This window comes from Pteronotus mesoamericanus, unplaced genomic scaffold (genome assembly GCF_021234165.1).
Source record: "Pteronotus mesoamericanus isolate MK-2021 breed Mesoamerican mustached bat unplaced genomic scaffold, CSHL_Meso_final contig_173, whole genome shotgun sequence".
Taxonomy (NCBI): Eukaryota; Metazoa; Chordata; class Mammalia; order Chiroptera; family Mormoopidae; genus Pteronotus; species Pteronotus mesoamericanus.
Window position 1 is genome coordinate 15,869,916 of NW_026555072.1, and position 16,702 is coordinate 15,886,617.

The window sequence follows — 16,702 nt, forward strand, 5'->3', positions numbered from 1 at the left end:
ATTACAAAATCTTTTATTACAAAATCATAAGCATGCATTTCTATAACATAACAATATTACACTCAAGTATACCATATGACATTTTAGGTGAAATGTTCAAATTGCTGTCCATCTTGTGCAAGACATTCACATACTCTACCAACTACACTCAAGCAGGCATTACTTCTGCCAGACCCAGTACACCGAAAATGTTATTTATCTTCTTCGATCTTCAATACTAAAGTGGCTGCGCAAAAATTCACCAATTTCAATAAGTTTTTTTTTAAATGCATATGCACGCTGATGTGACAGCTGTCACAGTACAATCTAACAAAATTGTCTGAAAGGAGTTAAAGACAACTAAGTGCTACTAGAGCCGTCTTATCGGAAAAACGTGAATGAACTTTTTGGCCAACCCAATATTTCTGCTGAAAGACTCACCTTAGGACCAGCTCACTGTCTGACTGAAGGTTGATCCTTCATAAAGATTTCTTGGTAACTGTCTTTTATTCAGGAAAAGAAGAACCGATTATTTCCTATTGCCCTTTATTCCCCCCCCCCCCCCCCCCTCAGGAACATTAGCACCTAAGTACAAGCAAAACCTTGCTGAGGCTGATAGCTGATTAGTGACATAATGATGCTAAAGGAGTTTCGGATTGAATACTGGGTTGTCCTTTACCTTTATGCACATAGAGGGCAGTCTGGCTAGGCATTTCAGAAATAAGTCCCATTCATCATGGGAGGCTTACCCCGATCAGTGCAAATCCATCACCACTACTGCGCCAGCGTCTGCTGATTCTGACCCAGGTGCAGCACAGGACACAAAGGATACATCTGACAGTCACTGCACATGGAGGCTGTGTACGTCTTAACTTTAGAAAATGATGAGAAAAATTGTATCTTTCATAACTATGTGACCTAATTTTTTTTTCACTGAGTAACTGACTAAATAAGCAGGTCAGGAAGGAATTAAGAAAACTGGATAATCCTCCCTTAACCAAGGGATGGTGACAAATACATGCAAAGATTTCACATCATTACCACGTTTACAAAACATCATCTTAAATTCTTTTCAAGTATTTGAAAGTTAAATTTAATAGTCTATCTTAAAATTTGCATTGAATCTTTCATAAAAAAGGTGACTAACATTGGAGGTGTTAAAATATGTATTTTCCCCAGGGGTGTTTGTTAACTTCTGCATGGCTAAAGCAGCAAAATAAAATGTCATATTTAGAATACCCAATAAATATTCATCATCTCATCAAGTGGTGGTGGTATATAGACCTTATACTAACGAAAAAGAAAGCCCTTGGCCGTAAAACCTAATCACGTTTACTTATATAATTCCTTCAAGTATATAATAAGGAGTCTGTCTTACACAACGAAGTAGCCTAGTAATCATTCCTGTAATAGAATATGTAGACGGTTTGTTCTATAATGAGATGTCATTGCATTCTTGGAATCTAGAAAAAAATGTTTAGAATGGATTTCGGCATTAGGTTAGTAAGAAGAATGAGCTCTGAAATACAACAACCTACTCAATGGCATTTGCATTGCACAAAGCCTAGAGGAAATCGTTCAGAAAACAATAAAGAAATACACGGGAAGTCTGGTGTATTTTTATCTCCTTTCGCAGAGTCTGGGTTTCCACTTCCCTTCCGGTGCGGAGGGAGTGGGGAAGAAGGAACGAAGCCCAGTCTGGGGCCCTAGTGCCTCTGCGCCACCGCTTGGCCCGCAGGTTTTGACCTGGAGCTGGCTGGCTCCTCCAATCAGTGGGTTGTGCGTCTGGAGCTGTGCATCCTGTCTGGTCCCGCCCCCTGACCCCACTATCCCACGCTGCGCGCCAGGTCAGGTCAGGTCTAGCTTACGCCCCAACCACGTTGAATCTCGCGTTGACTTGCTTTGTTCTCTGCCGGGTGGGCCTGCTCAGCAGCAGCCGCCTTCCTTCCCGCTCTCACCCGCTGTAGTTCCTGGGGGCCCTCCACTCGGCGGGCTCTCTTCTTTTTTGCCCACGCCATGCTGCTGGACCACAGGTGGCAGGGCGTGGGCTGGCCCGCGATGGACTTCCGCACTGTTCCACAGCAGCCCTCATCTTCTACATCATCTCCATCATCTCCATTGCATAAAATCCTCGCACTGCGTTTCCAAGGCAGCCGGGGTGTTGGGCTTCTTTGCCTCCAGCTATTGGCAATTGGCTTATACCTAATTTTCAACGACTAGGCCAAATTCCTCCAACAAGGGGACTTTTCGGGCGAGGCCACAGCTGACACAGCGGAAGGAAAGAATTAGGGCTGGCGGTATTGAGCCACACGGGACCGCACTCCTGCACTTGGAGTCCGAGTGACCTCATGTGTTGGGAAGGGGGCCATGACTGCTCACGGAGCAGCAGCCCTAGTTGCTAAAGGAGCCGGCCTCCTTACAGACACCAGCTGACGTTGTTCCTGAGCCCAGCACACGCGACAGCACCCTTGGCCTGGCACTATCTAACCACTCTGCACATGCGCTCATGTAGAAGGTTTTGCGCCACCTCTCCATATCTGCCCCACAGACCTTAAACCCCTTAGCGTCTGCCTTTAACACGTGCCAGGGGATGGAGCAGATAGAACCTGAAGGGGTGGAGGGGAGGACAAGTAAGAAAGAAATCACCTCAGGGCTAACCTGCCAGACCCCAGTGGCATTTTGTCTGCATCTGTTGCCTCCGTGCCAGACACTGTCGGGAATGACCCTTCCAAGGTTATTTTGTTTGGGGGGGGGGGTTCCAGTTCCTTCTTCCTTCTCGAGGCAGGGAGAAGACTGACCTTTGCCCTACCACATAGGAGACAGTGGGTCTCGGTGCCACCAACTGGCACCTCACACCTTTGGAGACCAAGTATTTCGGTGACATGCCTATTCTGGGTCTAAGACTGTTGTATAGAAAAGCTCTTAGACTTGCTTACCAGGTCCGAAAGATCAAAGGTAGCAAATAAGGAAATAGCGGTGTCGAGGGTAGCGAGGCAGGCCCAGCCAAACCCTCTTTTTCCTTAGCCCCTGCCCCCCAACCCAGCAGGTGAGGTCCTGCAGCTGCGGACAGTGTGCTTCTAGAGCAGGTCTTCCAACCGCCTCCTGAGAGGTGAGATGAGCTTTCTGTGTTCCCCTGAAGGCCTGCGCTGTGCACGTATCTCCAATGGGATTTTTACCTTTTTTTTTTTTTTTTAAATACAAAAGCAGCTTCTTAAATGGCATTTCCCGCGGCCTGAGAGGCCTCGTAAATAGTACAGTGTTGTGGACCCCTGCTTCGGGCATTTTGAAACCTTTCCATTCTAGTACGTGAATCCCTTACACTGAAAAAAGCCCTCATGGATTAAACCAGACTGACTACCGCAAACAAATTGCCACAAAACAAAAACCAAGGTGACACATCCACAGCTTTTAGGGATAAATATTCCTTTCCCTTCTTTTGTTCATTTTTTGTACTTTATTTTAAATAGGCAAAGTCATTTCTATCTTCTTTTTTCCCCACTTTGGTCAGTAAACATGATCGGCATTATTTTAAGGTATAGTCTAAACCTGGAGGTCTTATCTTACTATAGATTGTCCTTTTATCCTCACAGCAACGTTGTATGTATAGTTAAAGAAACAGTCCTAAAATGGTTAAGTTGCCCCATGAACACAATTCATTACTAGCAAAGGCAAAATTTGAACCTAGTTTTGTAAAAAAGTAAGCCCATTGTTTTAATCACTGTGCTAGTCTTCTTATCCTAAATACTAATTAAACACTAATATAGCTTAAGTTTCTGGTTAACGCGGCTCATATTTTGTGCACTCTCTTCTCTAGCAAATCCATTGAAAGTTAGAAGATGATCAATTCTAAAAATATGAAATTAGTAGTTTAACATGGCATAATCCAGAAGTGGTGTTAACCATGTTCAATCAGTGGTGTATCACAGATACCAATCAATCACAAGAGACTCCTAATTAGTATGGACTCAGTCCTGGTAGAATTTATCATTTCTTACTACTATTTGACCCTAAAGTTCCTATTATTTATTACTGATGATAAGGACATTCAAATCTAAGTTTGTGGGGTTCTTATTCAGGGAATGCATTTTCTTATGCAATTTTGTTTCCACACACAGGTCAAAAATGTAATGAAAAATATCATGGCTGGATTGCAACAAACCAACAGTGAAAAGATTCTCCTGAGCTGGGTCCGACAATCAACTCGTAATTATCCGCAGGTTAATGTCATTAACTTCACCACCAGCTGGTCTGATGGTCTGGCCTTAAATGCTCTCATCCACAGTCATAGGTAAGGGGATTGCACAGACATTGAATAATTTTTTTAAGTATTGGTTTAGAGACTGCTATTTTTTCTTCAGTGTGGTTCCAGATCATTTCCCACTATGCAATGCGTTATATGTGTTGACCATTTAGATCTAACCATTCACTGGAACGCGCTGAATACGAATATCCTGTTTTTCATGTGATACATCATTTAGTTGTTGAAATACGGTATTACTGTGACTGGAGCATGGTGGAAGAGGGAATCAATGTATTTGAAATTGGGGCTCTGCCAGAAAATCAACGTTATTTTTTTTTAACTTTGCTAAGAATGCAGCTGGTCTTTCTACACAGATAGTGTGTTAGTATGAGTTTCTACAGCTAAAAACAGTTCCTTATCTCATGTGAGTAGCTGTAGTAAAATTACCACCATCAGAGTAATAATTAGGAAAACAAACATTCGGCTTGTCCCATATGCGCTTGGATAGCAAATACCAAGAGGCCCTGTATATTTTTATAGTTCAGGTTAGAAGAGGCTTTGAGCATCTTAACAATTAAGGCAAAGAGCCAATCACAAATGATTCTATGACTCAGTGCTCAGAGTATCCAAAGAAACAATTGCTCTGGAACGTCAAAGAAATTGATACACTTGATGTATTATAGAAAAAATTCAGTGTCTTTCAGTGAACCAAATGTCTTTAACTTTATTCATACAATATTACATTTTCCAAGATAACAAAATACTTGTTTGCATTTTCGGTGTAAAAGAGCTCAGTAAATGAATTAATAACAGTTCAAGAAAAAGCAAAACAACATGGTAAATACACATATAATGCATTCATATATATATATATTATGTAATATGTAAACGCTATATATTTTACCTGTATAATACATTTACCCTAAGGAATACCTACTTTGGGTTTTCTATTATCCATCTCTTACCCAGCCCAATCCCCAGGGGCAAATACATTGCCTTATTAACTGGAGTTTGAAATGCCACTGGACTGTATCTTCCCTCGTTTTGAATGCAGCTAATCTTTCTTTTCTCGAGTCTACCATTTTCCTATGCCAATTTTGCTTCTAGAAATTTCCCCAATACACATTTTCATGGTAAAGCTTGATCCAGGAGCAAAAAGGCTCTCTACATAAGCATCTTTGTCGGGGGGCCTTGCTCCAGCTAGGTTTCATTAACCCCAGCCAGACTGAGTTTCCAGGTGAATGACTTAGCAGCCTGATTTTCCAAAGGACGCAGGTACCCACTCAGTGGGCATGTTAAGCAATGGTAACACCTAGTTTTTCATAAGTATAACATGAAGAAAAATATTCCACAGCTTCTGTACAGCCCAGTGAGAAGGGGTGGAGACGTTCATTCTGCGTTGTAAGTCAGCCCTCATTTATGCAGCCCCATGCTCCCAGTAAGGGCCCGAACATACTGTTCTTGTACACATTTGCAGAAAAACAGAAATAGCAAGGATCAGGTTATGCAGTCCTTGTTGGCTCTTCACCATTTTCTTTGCAAGTGGAAGACTTCAATCCTGCAAGCATATTCATACGCTATGTTCGTTCATATTCTATTTCATGATTTCTGTATATGTTTGTAAGTAATACAGTAAACATATCCAGATTGCCCCTCTGTGTCTGTCCCTGACCCACTCTTTCTCTGGAAAAATATCTTCATTTATATATTCTCTCCTGTCATATTGAATGAATCATCCATAATTACCTTTTTATGCAAAACAGTTACTTTTCAAGAGGTTTCTCACAGTTGATAATGCTTTCATGAATCATCTCTCTCTTCCTTTTGTCTCTGACAGATGTTCCTATTATTTATCTAAGGAAAAAAAATGGTTGAACTTTCTGTTCCAAGGTCATTGTCATTGGTATACCTAGGAATGTCACGAGGTATCCTGATTTCAGTGATTGAATGACGAGGCTATATAGAACAAAGGCACACACTTAATATAGAGCATTAGGGATTGACAAATAGCCTTGCCAGAGGTTAGGGTGTTTGTGACTTTATATCTATTTAAGGCTAAATTTTCTCTTAATATCAAAGAAATTAAAAGTATTAGGTTAAATTAAGACACAAAGTCCACTATGGTGTCGTTCAAAGGAAGCCACATTCTATGTTTGTGGGAAAAACAATGATAATTGATTAAAAGTATGCTCAAATTATACAGGTAAGTTGCTGTAAGTTTACGTTGCAATTAATTTTTTTCTTCCTAATTGCTTATTTTAATCTGTTACCATAGAAATAGCACAGCAAATGGTTTTAAAAGTAAGTCAAACAATAACATGGATGCACCTCGAGGGTATTATGCTAAGTGAAATAAGTCAGAGAAAGACATACTATATGATTTCACTTATATGTGGAATCTAAAGAACAAAATAAAACAAAACAGAAACAGACTCCTAAATACAGAGAACAGACTGACAGTTGCTAGATAGGAAGGTGGTGGCTGGAGGGACGGGTGAAAAAGGTGAAGGGATTAAGAAGTACAGGTCGGTAGTTACAAAATAGTCACAGGGATGTGAAGTGCAGCCTAGGGAATATTATAGTAACTACGTGTGGCGCCAGGTGGGTATTAGGTTTATCCGGGGAATCACTTTATAAATTATATAAATGTCTAACCATTATGCCGTACAACTGAAACTAACATAAAATAATGTCGAATGTCAACTGTAACTGAAAAATAAAACAAGGAAAAAATAAAGGATCGATCCCATGAAATAAAATAAAATACATACAGCCAAAAGAAAAAAAAAGGAAGCCAGACAGTAGAGAGTAAGATAAAGAAAAAAATCAAACAGAAGTGTCTTCACGACCCCGACTGCCTCCCATCACACTCCACTTCCTAGAAGTAGTCACTGTCCCCACTTCTTTTATTCTTTCTGATGGTCATAATTATGTATTTTTATTTCCAGATTAGTTAATAAATGACAGTATATGGGTTTACTCCTTAATATGACACTGGAAACCAATTGTAATTTTACACTGGAATAAAGAATAAAGCGCATTTATTGATGCAAAAGGAGCTCTAGTCCCAGAGACACAGATTCAGGCAGCAACTTAAATTGTGTTCCAGCAAGACAAAGGGGCGGCTACCTTTTATGGCATAAGTCCCCACACAGGTTCTCAATTAGGTCCATTTTATGTAAATGAGAAATACAAGTCATACAGTTCTGATTGGACAGGGCAAGTCTCAGTCCTTTGGTAGAGAGACAAAACCAGGGTTGGCCTGCAACTGTTGATTCATGGAGTAACAGGCAGGGCATCGTGGGGAAGCTGAGTGCAGGCTGAGCAGATCCTCCTAGTCAATGTCTGCTAGGCTCCCATTACTTATTAAATAAGTAATAAAAACATGGGGAGTTAATCTCGGCAGATCAATTCCTTCTCGAGGTTCACATTGGATGAGTCTTTCTTCTCGGGGTCCACAAAGCCCACAAATATTACCTCTCCTCCCCATCTATTTCTTAATTTGATTACTATTATCATTATTTTTTCTTGGAATCGTTGCCTGTATTGCCTAATATGATAATGGTGCACCTTCTTTCAAGTTTAGACAAGATCTGTTGACCTCTTGATATGAAGAATGAGGAAATTATCACACTTACACTTACTTCCTCTCTTTTCTCCTCTCCGCCTTCCCTTTTGTTATCATATTATCTATCATTCTTGCATTAGCAACGTTTCTAACATTTGTATCTGTCCTTTAAGTATAGTTGTTCTTGGCTTGCATCTATAAATTGAAAATGAATTGTTGTTATTTTATAAACATAATTAACCACAGAAGAAAATACTCAAAGTTAATGTTTTTAAGCAATTACTGTTTTGTGGGCACTCTTCTCCATGAAATATCCCATCTGTTTCTCATGACATAGATACAGTGATTAGCCCCATATTACAAATTGGAGAACTGAGGCACAGAGAAGTTATGAGATTTACCTGAGACCATTTGGCTAATATGTGATGGAGTTATGATTTGAATTTATAGAAGATTCTGTTTATCTGCCACTCTCTGTTGTCTTATTCAATATGTTGGTTTCTTCAAAAAACCGACGATCCTTGGTTATGGTCTAGGTTAGTGTGGGCTTTCCTCTGCAGCCGGTCAGTTTTACAGTTCTTCCTGCATTTGAAAATCATCGTTATGTAAAATGTTAATTAATGATGAATTTTAATGATTTAAAACAATTAATTAGAATAATTTTAATTCTAGAAGAGACCTCAAAGGCCGTTCCGTACAATTCCTTCTTTTGAAAATGAAAACACTGACGTTCAAATAGATTACCTGACTCAGATAACTCCTCGCCCGGGTGATTAGCGCATGGCCTGAGGAAGCGGGGAAAAAGGGTTCGAATGCAGAAGCAATTTTATGTTTTCCCATCGTACTCATTGAACCTTGCTTACTGTACTGTAGGAGAGAAAACTAGTTTTCCCCACACTCCGCCACCTATATTCTTTTTCACTCCCATTACTGAGACATGCAGGAATGAAGATAGGGACAGAGGTTGCATAGTGAAGTTCGTGTTCCCCTGGATAGTCTAGAATTTAATGTTTATTTCTTAGAGTCTCCCTACTATCGGAGGCAGCTCAGAACTTATACATATTTTAAGTCCTAAAAGATTGTTAGCTGTTTTGTGTAATTTAGAGTATTGGGGGGAGAGTGGACTTCCTAAGAAGTGTATACAATTTTGGTGAGTTATTCAGGCTAGGAGCCATTAAAAAAGTGGAACGAGAGTCAAATGAGAAATAAAAATTGGACGTTCATTTTGAGTTTGGTTTTAGAAAATAAGAGGTAAGCCCCTCCTGTAACTTCTTCCCTTACAGAGCATGGTTTCTTAATCAGGAGCCTATGGACAATTCCAAATAGCCCAAGATTCTATGTAAATTCTATTTAAAGATATGGACAGGTCTTTGTCTGGGTAGACATTTCATAGTGCTCGTCAGATTCTCAAAGGCAACTATGATCCAGAAAAAGAGGTAAAGGACCTCTGAAGTGATGGTTTTCAGTGTTCTTGGGATAAATTGTTAATTCCTTGAATTAACAGCCAAGGTTTTCGCAAACTCATTCCAATACCACCCCGTAACTGTATCTCCCGCCACTCGACACTGGAAATCTCTCAGTGAAGCCAGGCCTGTGAGGTCTCAACTGACTGAGCATGTTGCACATTTTTCTTCCCTAAGAACTTTGGTTCTTTAATATCCACACAACTTAGAATTCATTTTCAAATTCTTTTCTTAACTCTAAACCCAAATCACTATTTAAGACTCCCTTAAGCTTTGAAAAACTTTCTTGACCTCCTCAGATGTTAAAAAGCCTTATCTGTAGTTTTCACATTTAGAATTTATTTAACTTATTGTGATGTGCGCATTTTTCCTTATTAGTTGTAAAAGCCTTACAGGCTAAGAACTGCTTCTTACACTCGGTGTTTCCTCTATTATCAAGTAAAGTGATGCTAATACAGCATGTTCTCATCCATTTTCTGATGTAGTCAAGAAATCTTTATGGAGCCCCGACTATGTGTCAGGCTGGCTTCTAGAAATGAACAAAACTGGCAAAAAAAAAAAAAAAAAAAAAAATAAAATATATATATATATATATATATATATAATTCTGTATCCTACATTCCATCTGGGGAGACAGATAAACAAAGAAGGTTAATTAAAATATATAAAATGTTAAAGAGTACAGTAAGTGCTAATGAGAAATATATAGACCAGTTAAGAGGGACAGGAAATCAGTGTAAGTTTGATTTGGGAGTGAGTAATTTGAGACGGTGGGAGGGCAGAGAAGCGCTCACCAGTTATGTGACTGGACTGAAGACCGAACATATGTTCAGGGGTAAGTTATGTTGATGTCCGGGGGAAGAGAATGCCAGGCAAGACGAACAGCAGAGGCCGAAAACTATCCAGCCAGTTTGAGGACTATGAGAAGAGAGGCAAGCGATACAGTCAAGGGGTGCCAGACCAGGCAAGGGCCTTGTTAAATCAGTGAATTTTACTCCCCAGTAGCAGGGAATGAGAAGAATGTTAAAATGGATGAACCAAATGGATGACTGTGGCAGCGCTGGTAAGAAAAGATGAACAAGGACAAGGGTGGGAGTTCGGCGGCAGCTAGAAGGCTATCGTAACGGCCCATGAGAAATAAAGTGGTGGGTTTGGGTTAAGCGAGGGCAGCAGGATAAAGAGGAATGGTCGAGTTCTGGATAGACTTCTAGCCAAGTTTTGTGGGAGAGTGAAAACATCATCAAAGTTCACTCCAGAGTTACTTGTCTGAGCAAACCGCAAGTTTGAACTTATCCTTGGTTGGTGAGGAGGAGAGGACTTCAAGAGAAATAGGTGAGTTTGGAGGAGTGGGATGGGGTGGATATCAGGAGCTCAGTTTTGGACGCTTGAGTCTTGTGATGACTCTTAAGTGACGATACTGAGTCAGCAGATGGCTCTGGAGTGTGGAATTCAGGAAAGAGGTCTGGACTCGGTTTGCATAATTGCAAGTCCCCAGCAAGCGGCTGGTATTCAAATCCATGAGATTAGATTTGATTAACACATTTTTATTGCTTGGATAAGGGAGAATACAATCTGCTTTGTTTCCGTTAGGATTTTTAATTAAAATTGTACCTTGTTTAAATGAAAAACTTTATTGAAGGATAATGAAGAGCACCACTCTTAAGGATTATAGGCATGGGTTGTCTATTAAAAACCGGAATTGAAGTGAATTTTTGAAACGTTCTACACTGATTTATATTTGTCTTTGTGTGTGTGTGTTTTCCAGGCCAGACCTGTTTGATTGGAATAGTGTGGTTGGCCAGCAGTCAGCCACACAAAGACTGGAACATGCATTCAACATCGCCAAACACCAATTAGGCATAGAGAAACTACTGGATCCTGAAGGTTGGTACATTTCTGGGCTACCTCTGCTCCAAGCAGGGGTGTCCAACCTTTTGGAGTCTCTGGGCCACACTGGAAGAAGAAGAGTTGTTTTGGGCCACACATTAAATACACAAACACTAATGAAAACCGATGAGCCAAAAGGTTTTAAGTAAATTTATGATTTTGCGTTGGGCCACATTCATAGCCATCCTGGGCCACCTGTGGCCCGCAGGCCGTGAGTTGGACACCCCTGCTTAAATATTTGTCGCCATAGACTTAACAGTTCCACAAACTAAGCACAAAGTAGAAACTATGCATTGTATTTCTTTCTGTAGTCCAGATGTATTTAAAATGTTCTGTGTTCTTGCAGTATATTAGGAATTGTTCTCTGTGATTGTCTCAAAATAACAATATCTAAAACTGAAGTGTAAAATGGGGGAAAAAATGCGTTTGGAATGTATATGCCTCGTGAATGGGGCTTACTACATTTAGAGTACATTGACTCCAAATCATAATAAAAAGTTCATGTTTTGCTTATTCTACCAAGAGATTTGATACACTAATCAGCTCTAATTAATTAGCCACTCTTGCCAATTTCATTCATATACTCCATAAAAGGCAGCATGGTTTACTGTTTAAATCAGGAAATCTATTCCTGGCACTGCTTCTGTTATAATTTTTTACTCTGGGGAAGTCCTCCATTGGATGGTTATCATTTTCTGCTTCTTTAGTTGACAGGCTGCACTGTATTTATAGTTTTATTACATTACACTTAAGTCAATTTCATCCTTATCTCTGGTGCTACATGGTCATACCCTGCAGGCACAAGGATTAGAGGGATACTAATTCCCCACCTCTGCTTTCCTTCTGGCCCAAGAGGCACTCTCTTTGTTTGTTTCCCGAGAACTCTTTGAAATCGAAGGCTCTGTTCTCACTTTCTGGAGGCTTTACCGCTCTCTAAAAGCAGAAGTTAAAGAAGCAGTTTCAGGGGGATTGATACCTGCGATATGATCCAAGCTGACACTGGGGTAGGGTTACATAATTCACTGGTCTTTGGAATATGGAATCAGTTCCAAATAAGGAGGTCTGCGTGTGGTGGTGAAGAGCTCAGAAATAACTCAGAGGACAGCCTTTCACCAGGGAATCCTTGGTCAACCAGAATCAAATCCTCGGGGCCGCAGAGCCGGAAACCTGACCGCCTCATCTTACTGTTAGCAGATCCATTTGGTGGCAGTGGCGGTGTCAGTGGGGGAGTTAACTTTAAAGGAGCTCAAAAAAGGATATATCCATCAAAATGTCAATTCAGCCATTTTAAATGATGTATTTAACTATTCCATTGACCAGAATACATATATCTAATTGATCAATATATTGCTCTTGGTAAGCACCTGCACCTGGGGAGGAAAGTTATAACAATGCAAATGTGTTTCTGAGGTTGGAATCAGATTAAGCTCCTTACAAATGTTTCTCCTCCTTTAGATAATGCGTAGCTGAGCACTGACTCCCTTAACCTCTTGTTGCTTCAGTAGGTGACTCACATTCCTCCTGTCTCAGTTTGGTTCGTGGTTCTGTGGGGGAGGGGAGGGCTATCTCACTCTTGACTACTTCGACTCATTTACATGCTTTTTCATACTGCATTAAGGTAGAGAGTGCAGACGCAATAAAAATATGTACGCCAACCCCTGAGAACAAGAGCTACAGTATATGGATTTGAAAGATAAGCCTGTTAATAGTGTTTTGGTTTTCCATTAAATGCCCATGTGGTAGTCAGTTCCACTTATCTGGAATATATGCTGTAGTTATTCTTGTGTGTGCCCTATCCTTTCATAAAATAACGAAGAGTAGGTTTGAAATAGATATTTTTCTCGTTAAGTGATAAAATGGCTTTTGATCTTAGAGTCCTCCTTTGAATCAATGGAATAGGGATAGCTAGCTAGGCATCCACATCAAATTCAGAAGTATAGATTGATGAGCCTGTAATCAGAAAAGGGCAGACACATAAATAATGTATTTTTTTATCACTCTTCGGCCTTTTGGCTAAGATCAAGTGTAGTATCTGTTCTTATCAGTTTAACATAAATAATGTGTCTTATAGCATAAAATAGCCTAATATACCCAACTCCTTATGTTCTCCTAAATGGAAAGTGTATGCTGTAATGCATGTGCATCATATAGTACTATAGGAACACCGGTATGCTAGCCCCGATTGATGATTAAAACGCAACCAGATATAATATGAAATGCAAGCTGATTAATAGAGATAAAACCACTGGTTATGGTTTCATTTTGCCAATGAAGTCTTCAATCCGAAAAACCTCTCTACTTAAGGACTCCTTTCCAATTCAAAGCACATTCTGTCTCCTAAAATGGTTTGTTAATTTATGGCTGACAATAAGATGAGGATTGATTCAGCATGAATCTTACACTTTTTGATATCTCTCAGTTTCTGCCAGTGTGTTAGGGAAATACCCAAATATGCATTTAAAAATTATTGCTCAGTATTTTTCAAGCAATGATATCAATAATAATTGAAAGAAACAATACCAACTAAATCATAAGGAGTTTTATTTGCTGAGACAGAATAGCACCTCTTAGCATCTAAGACTTAGAACACTCTCTCCAATGTATCTAATAGGGGAGAACCATGGATATATTTCATGCCTCGTATGGTAATTACCATTGAGAAGTTCATATTTTTATTTAACCAAATATTGATTCGTTAGCTTATACATGGCTATGTCAGCTATTCTCCAAAGCCATGTTTACTTCATATCTAATATGCCCCTTAGGAGGTTAATGAAACATTTTGCTTTATGTTTGGAGAGATTTTTATTATGAGGGGACTGAAGTTACATTTAGCTTCAGAAATACCTGCCAAAAGTGGTTTTAGAACTTTAAACATATGCTTTGTTGTTTGGGTTTGTTTATGAATTAAAAAGTCATTGAAATATAATTTCAAGGTTTTCATATCTTACATATAGAAACTTTGTTAGCCTTTGTTTGGACTTAACTGGTGTTTTGAGACCCAAGGTTTGGTTTTAAATGGAATTGCCTTTTAAAAATGAGTAGCAGTTGTATTAACATAAGCAATTTCAGGAACTGTTTCTGGTGTGTTTAAATGTGAACATATGCAAAAATAAGTACTACTATGGTTAAATTATTTAATAATATATGCATCTTTATGCTTATAGATATAAAAGCTTATCTCCTTCAGAATATAGCCTATTATGAATCAGATGATTCACTTTCTATCATGATTTCTCTATAAGACATGCATGGTACGTATGTTGTCGGTCTCATATACACTCTCTGCTTCCAAATTGGTTTGTTTGCCAATCCATACAACACTTTCTGCATTAAGGGAATGCTTTGTCAGATTTTTCTCATGAATAACAAAGTGCAAATGTTCTTTTGAAAGGAATAAAAAAGGGTGGGATAAAAGAGTGTGCCTGTTACAGATGACTTTTGCATACATGTCACCGTAGTATGTCACTTCCATTTGGAATATGCAACATGATGTGGAAATGCCCTCACTTTTTAACCAGAGTAACTTTAAAATGAGACAGTAATGATGAGAGTCAAATCTGATGAACACTTGGGCTTGTGGGAAATATATGTCACCTCAAAATGACATTTATACACCAATTAGCTTGGTTTTATTCACTTCATTTGAACTTCTTGAGGATGGCGACACAGGTGCTATTTTCTGCTTGGCTAATCCCAGCATCACCCTTCAGTTGTTTTTAGAGTCTACTTTTGCAAGCATTAGCTCTGCCATTTGGGAAGTTTTACTCCTGAAATGGTCTCAGACGAAACTTTACATGCATTCAATTTATTGGTCTTTAAAAAAATGTTCAGGGGCAAACATACAACATTTTCTATTAAGAAGAAGATTTTCTATCTTTACGTTCTCTTATTTGGGTTTGATATCAGTTATGCAAACGTGTGCTCTTTTTTTTTTTCCCTTCCATCTTTGTTCCAGCCATCACATTTTGGTACCCTCAAAGAGGAAACTTTAATAAGTAGTTTGTACTAAGTGAAATTGAAAGAGTAAAAGCATACAACTTAGAAGGATGTTGTTAACTTAAATAACTAGAAGTTTTTATGAACATGCACACTCCTTTCATACCGTTTAGATTGCTTTTTTTTTTTCCTAGAACTCACTGTAGAATACTTTTGTTTTCAGAAAACTTAATGAGGTTGGAATATATTGGTATTCCTCATGTGTACAATATTTCAACTAGAAATTAATATGTTAACTTTCTCACACTCTTTAGAGCGAAGTTCTCTGCAGTGCAAACTGTTCTTTTTTAGACATTAATAAAGTATTTTAACTTAGCATAATATTCTTCAGTTCCATCCATGCTGTTGCAAAAGATAAGATTTCCTTTTTTATGGCCGAGTAGTATTCCATTGTGTAAATGTACCAGAGCTTTTTTATCCACTCATTTACCGATGGGCACATGAGCTGTTTCCAGATCTTGGCTATTTCAAATAACATTGCAATGAATATTGGGGTGGTTATGTTCTTTCGAATTAGTGTTTTGGGTTTCTTCAAATATATCCCCAGAAGTGGAATCACTGCGTTGTAAGGCAGATCCATTTTAAATTTTTGAAGTAAGTCCATACAGCTTTCCACAGCGGCTGCCCCAGTCTGCATTCCCATCAACAGGGCGGGAGGGCTCCCCTTTTTCCACATCCTCGCCAGCAATTTTTAGATGACTTATTGATGTCGGGCTGGGTGAAAAAATGTGAAACGATTAAGCAAAAAAAAAAAAAAAAACCAAACAAAAAACCAAAACAAAACAAAACCAAAAAACAAAAAAAATCCCAAACTCGTAGACACAGACAACAGTGTGGTTGCTGGAGTCCCGCTCCAGCAACCTTCAGCGTCCCACTGGAATGGACGGAGTCGGCGCAGTGAAATGATGAGGGGCCAGGTAGGGCGTTGCAGGCAGTCTGTCTGCAGCACGCAGGCAGTCCTTTATTTATATTCAGACATTACATAAGTTGTGGTTAAGTACTAACATAAATCAGACGTCAGTTCTTTCAGTTTCCCTTACCACATAGTCTTGGGGTTTTAAAGCCCCACTTATTTTTACCTCTGTGCTGAACTTTATTTGCATTACTCTTAGTCTATATTTCTAACTAAGCATTTAAGTCCTAAAGCTTATACTGCTAAAGCATACTCAGGAAAGGTTATTTGCGGAAGCCTTTCAGAGGTCTTGCGGTTACCCCTGTTTGGCACATTTTCACTCATAATTTCTGATATAATACCAGCACCCTATTGCTCGATAATACTTATTTAATTGTTTCCTAATAGCATTCCTAGATTCCTTTATTCTATAACACTGGCGGGGGCGGGGGGTGGGCGGTCCTGATCGTGCCAAGGCCTCTAGGAAGCTCGATTCCTGCCACCTCACACGTTTTCCATTTTTCACTACCATTCTTTCTCCGTCCACGTATGTCCCTGTGTAAGGCAATGGTTCGACAGTGGTTTCAGGCACCCATATTTACATTCCCCGTTTTCCCCGGGGCTTTATTTATCCTGGGGCTTCCCGTGTTTCCTTCCCCCCTGGGAGCTGCCCG

The 16,702-nt window shown here is 39.5% G+C and overlaps 1 protein-coding gene and 1 pseudogene across 2 annotated transcripts in view; both read left to right on the top strand.

The window, feature by feature from the left end:
• Positions 1-16,702, top strand: part of DMD (dystrophin) — a 1,878,371-nt gene that overhangs the window by 371,565 nt on the left and 1,490,104 nt on the right. For both annotated transcript variants that reach the window (XM_054566574.1, XM_054566573.1), the window contains exons 6-7: positions 4,095-4,267; positions 11,016-11,134. In XM_054566574.1, coding sequence (XP_054422549.1) covers positions 4,095-4,267; positions 11,016-11,134 — 292 coding nt within the window. The remainder of the gene's footprint in view (positions 1-4,094; positions 4,268-11,015; positions 11,135-16,702) is intronic.
• Positions 13,131-13,238, top strand: LOC129065294 (uncharacterized; annotated as a pseudogene).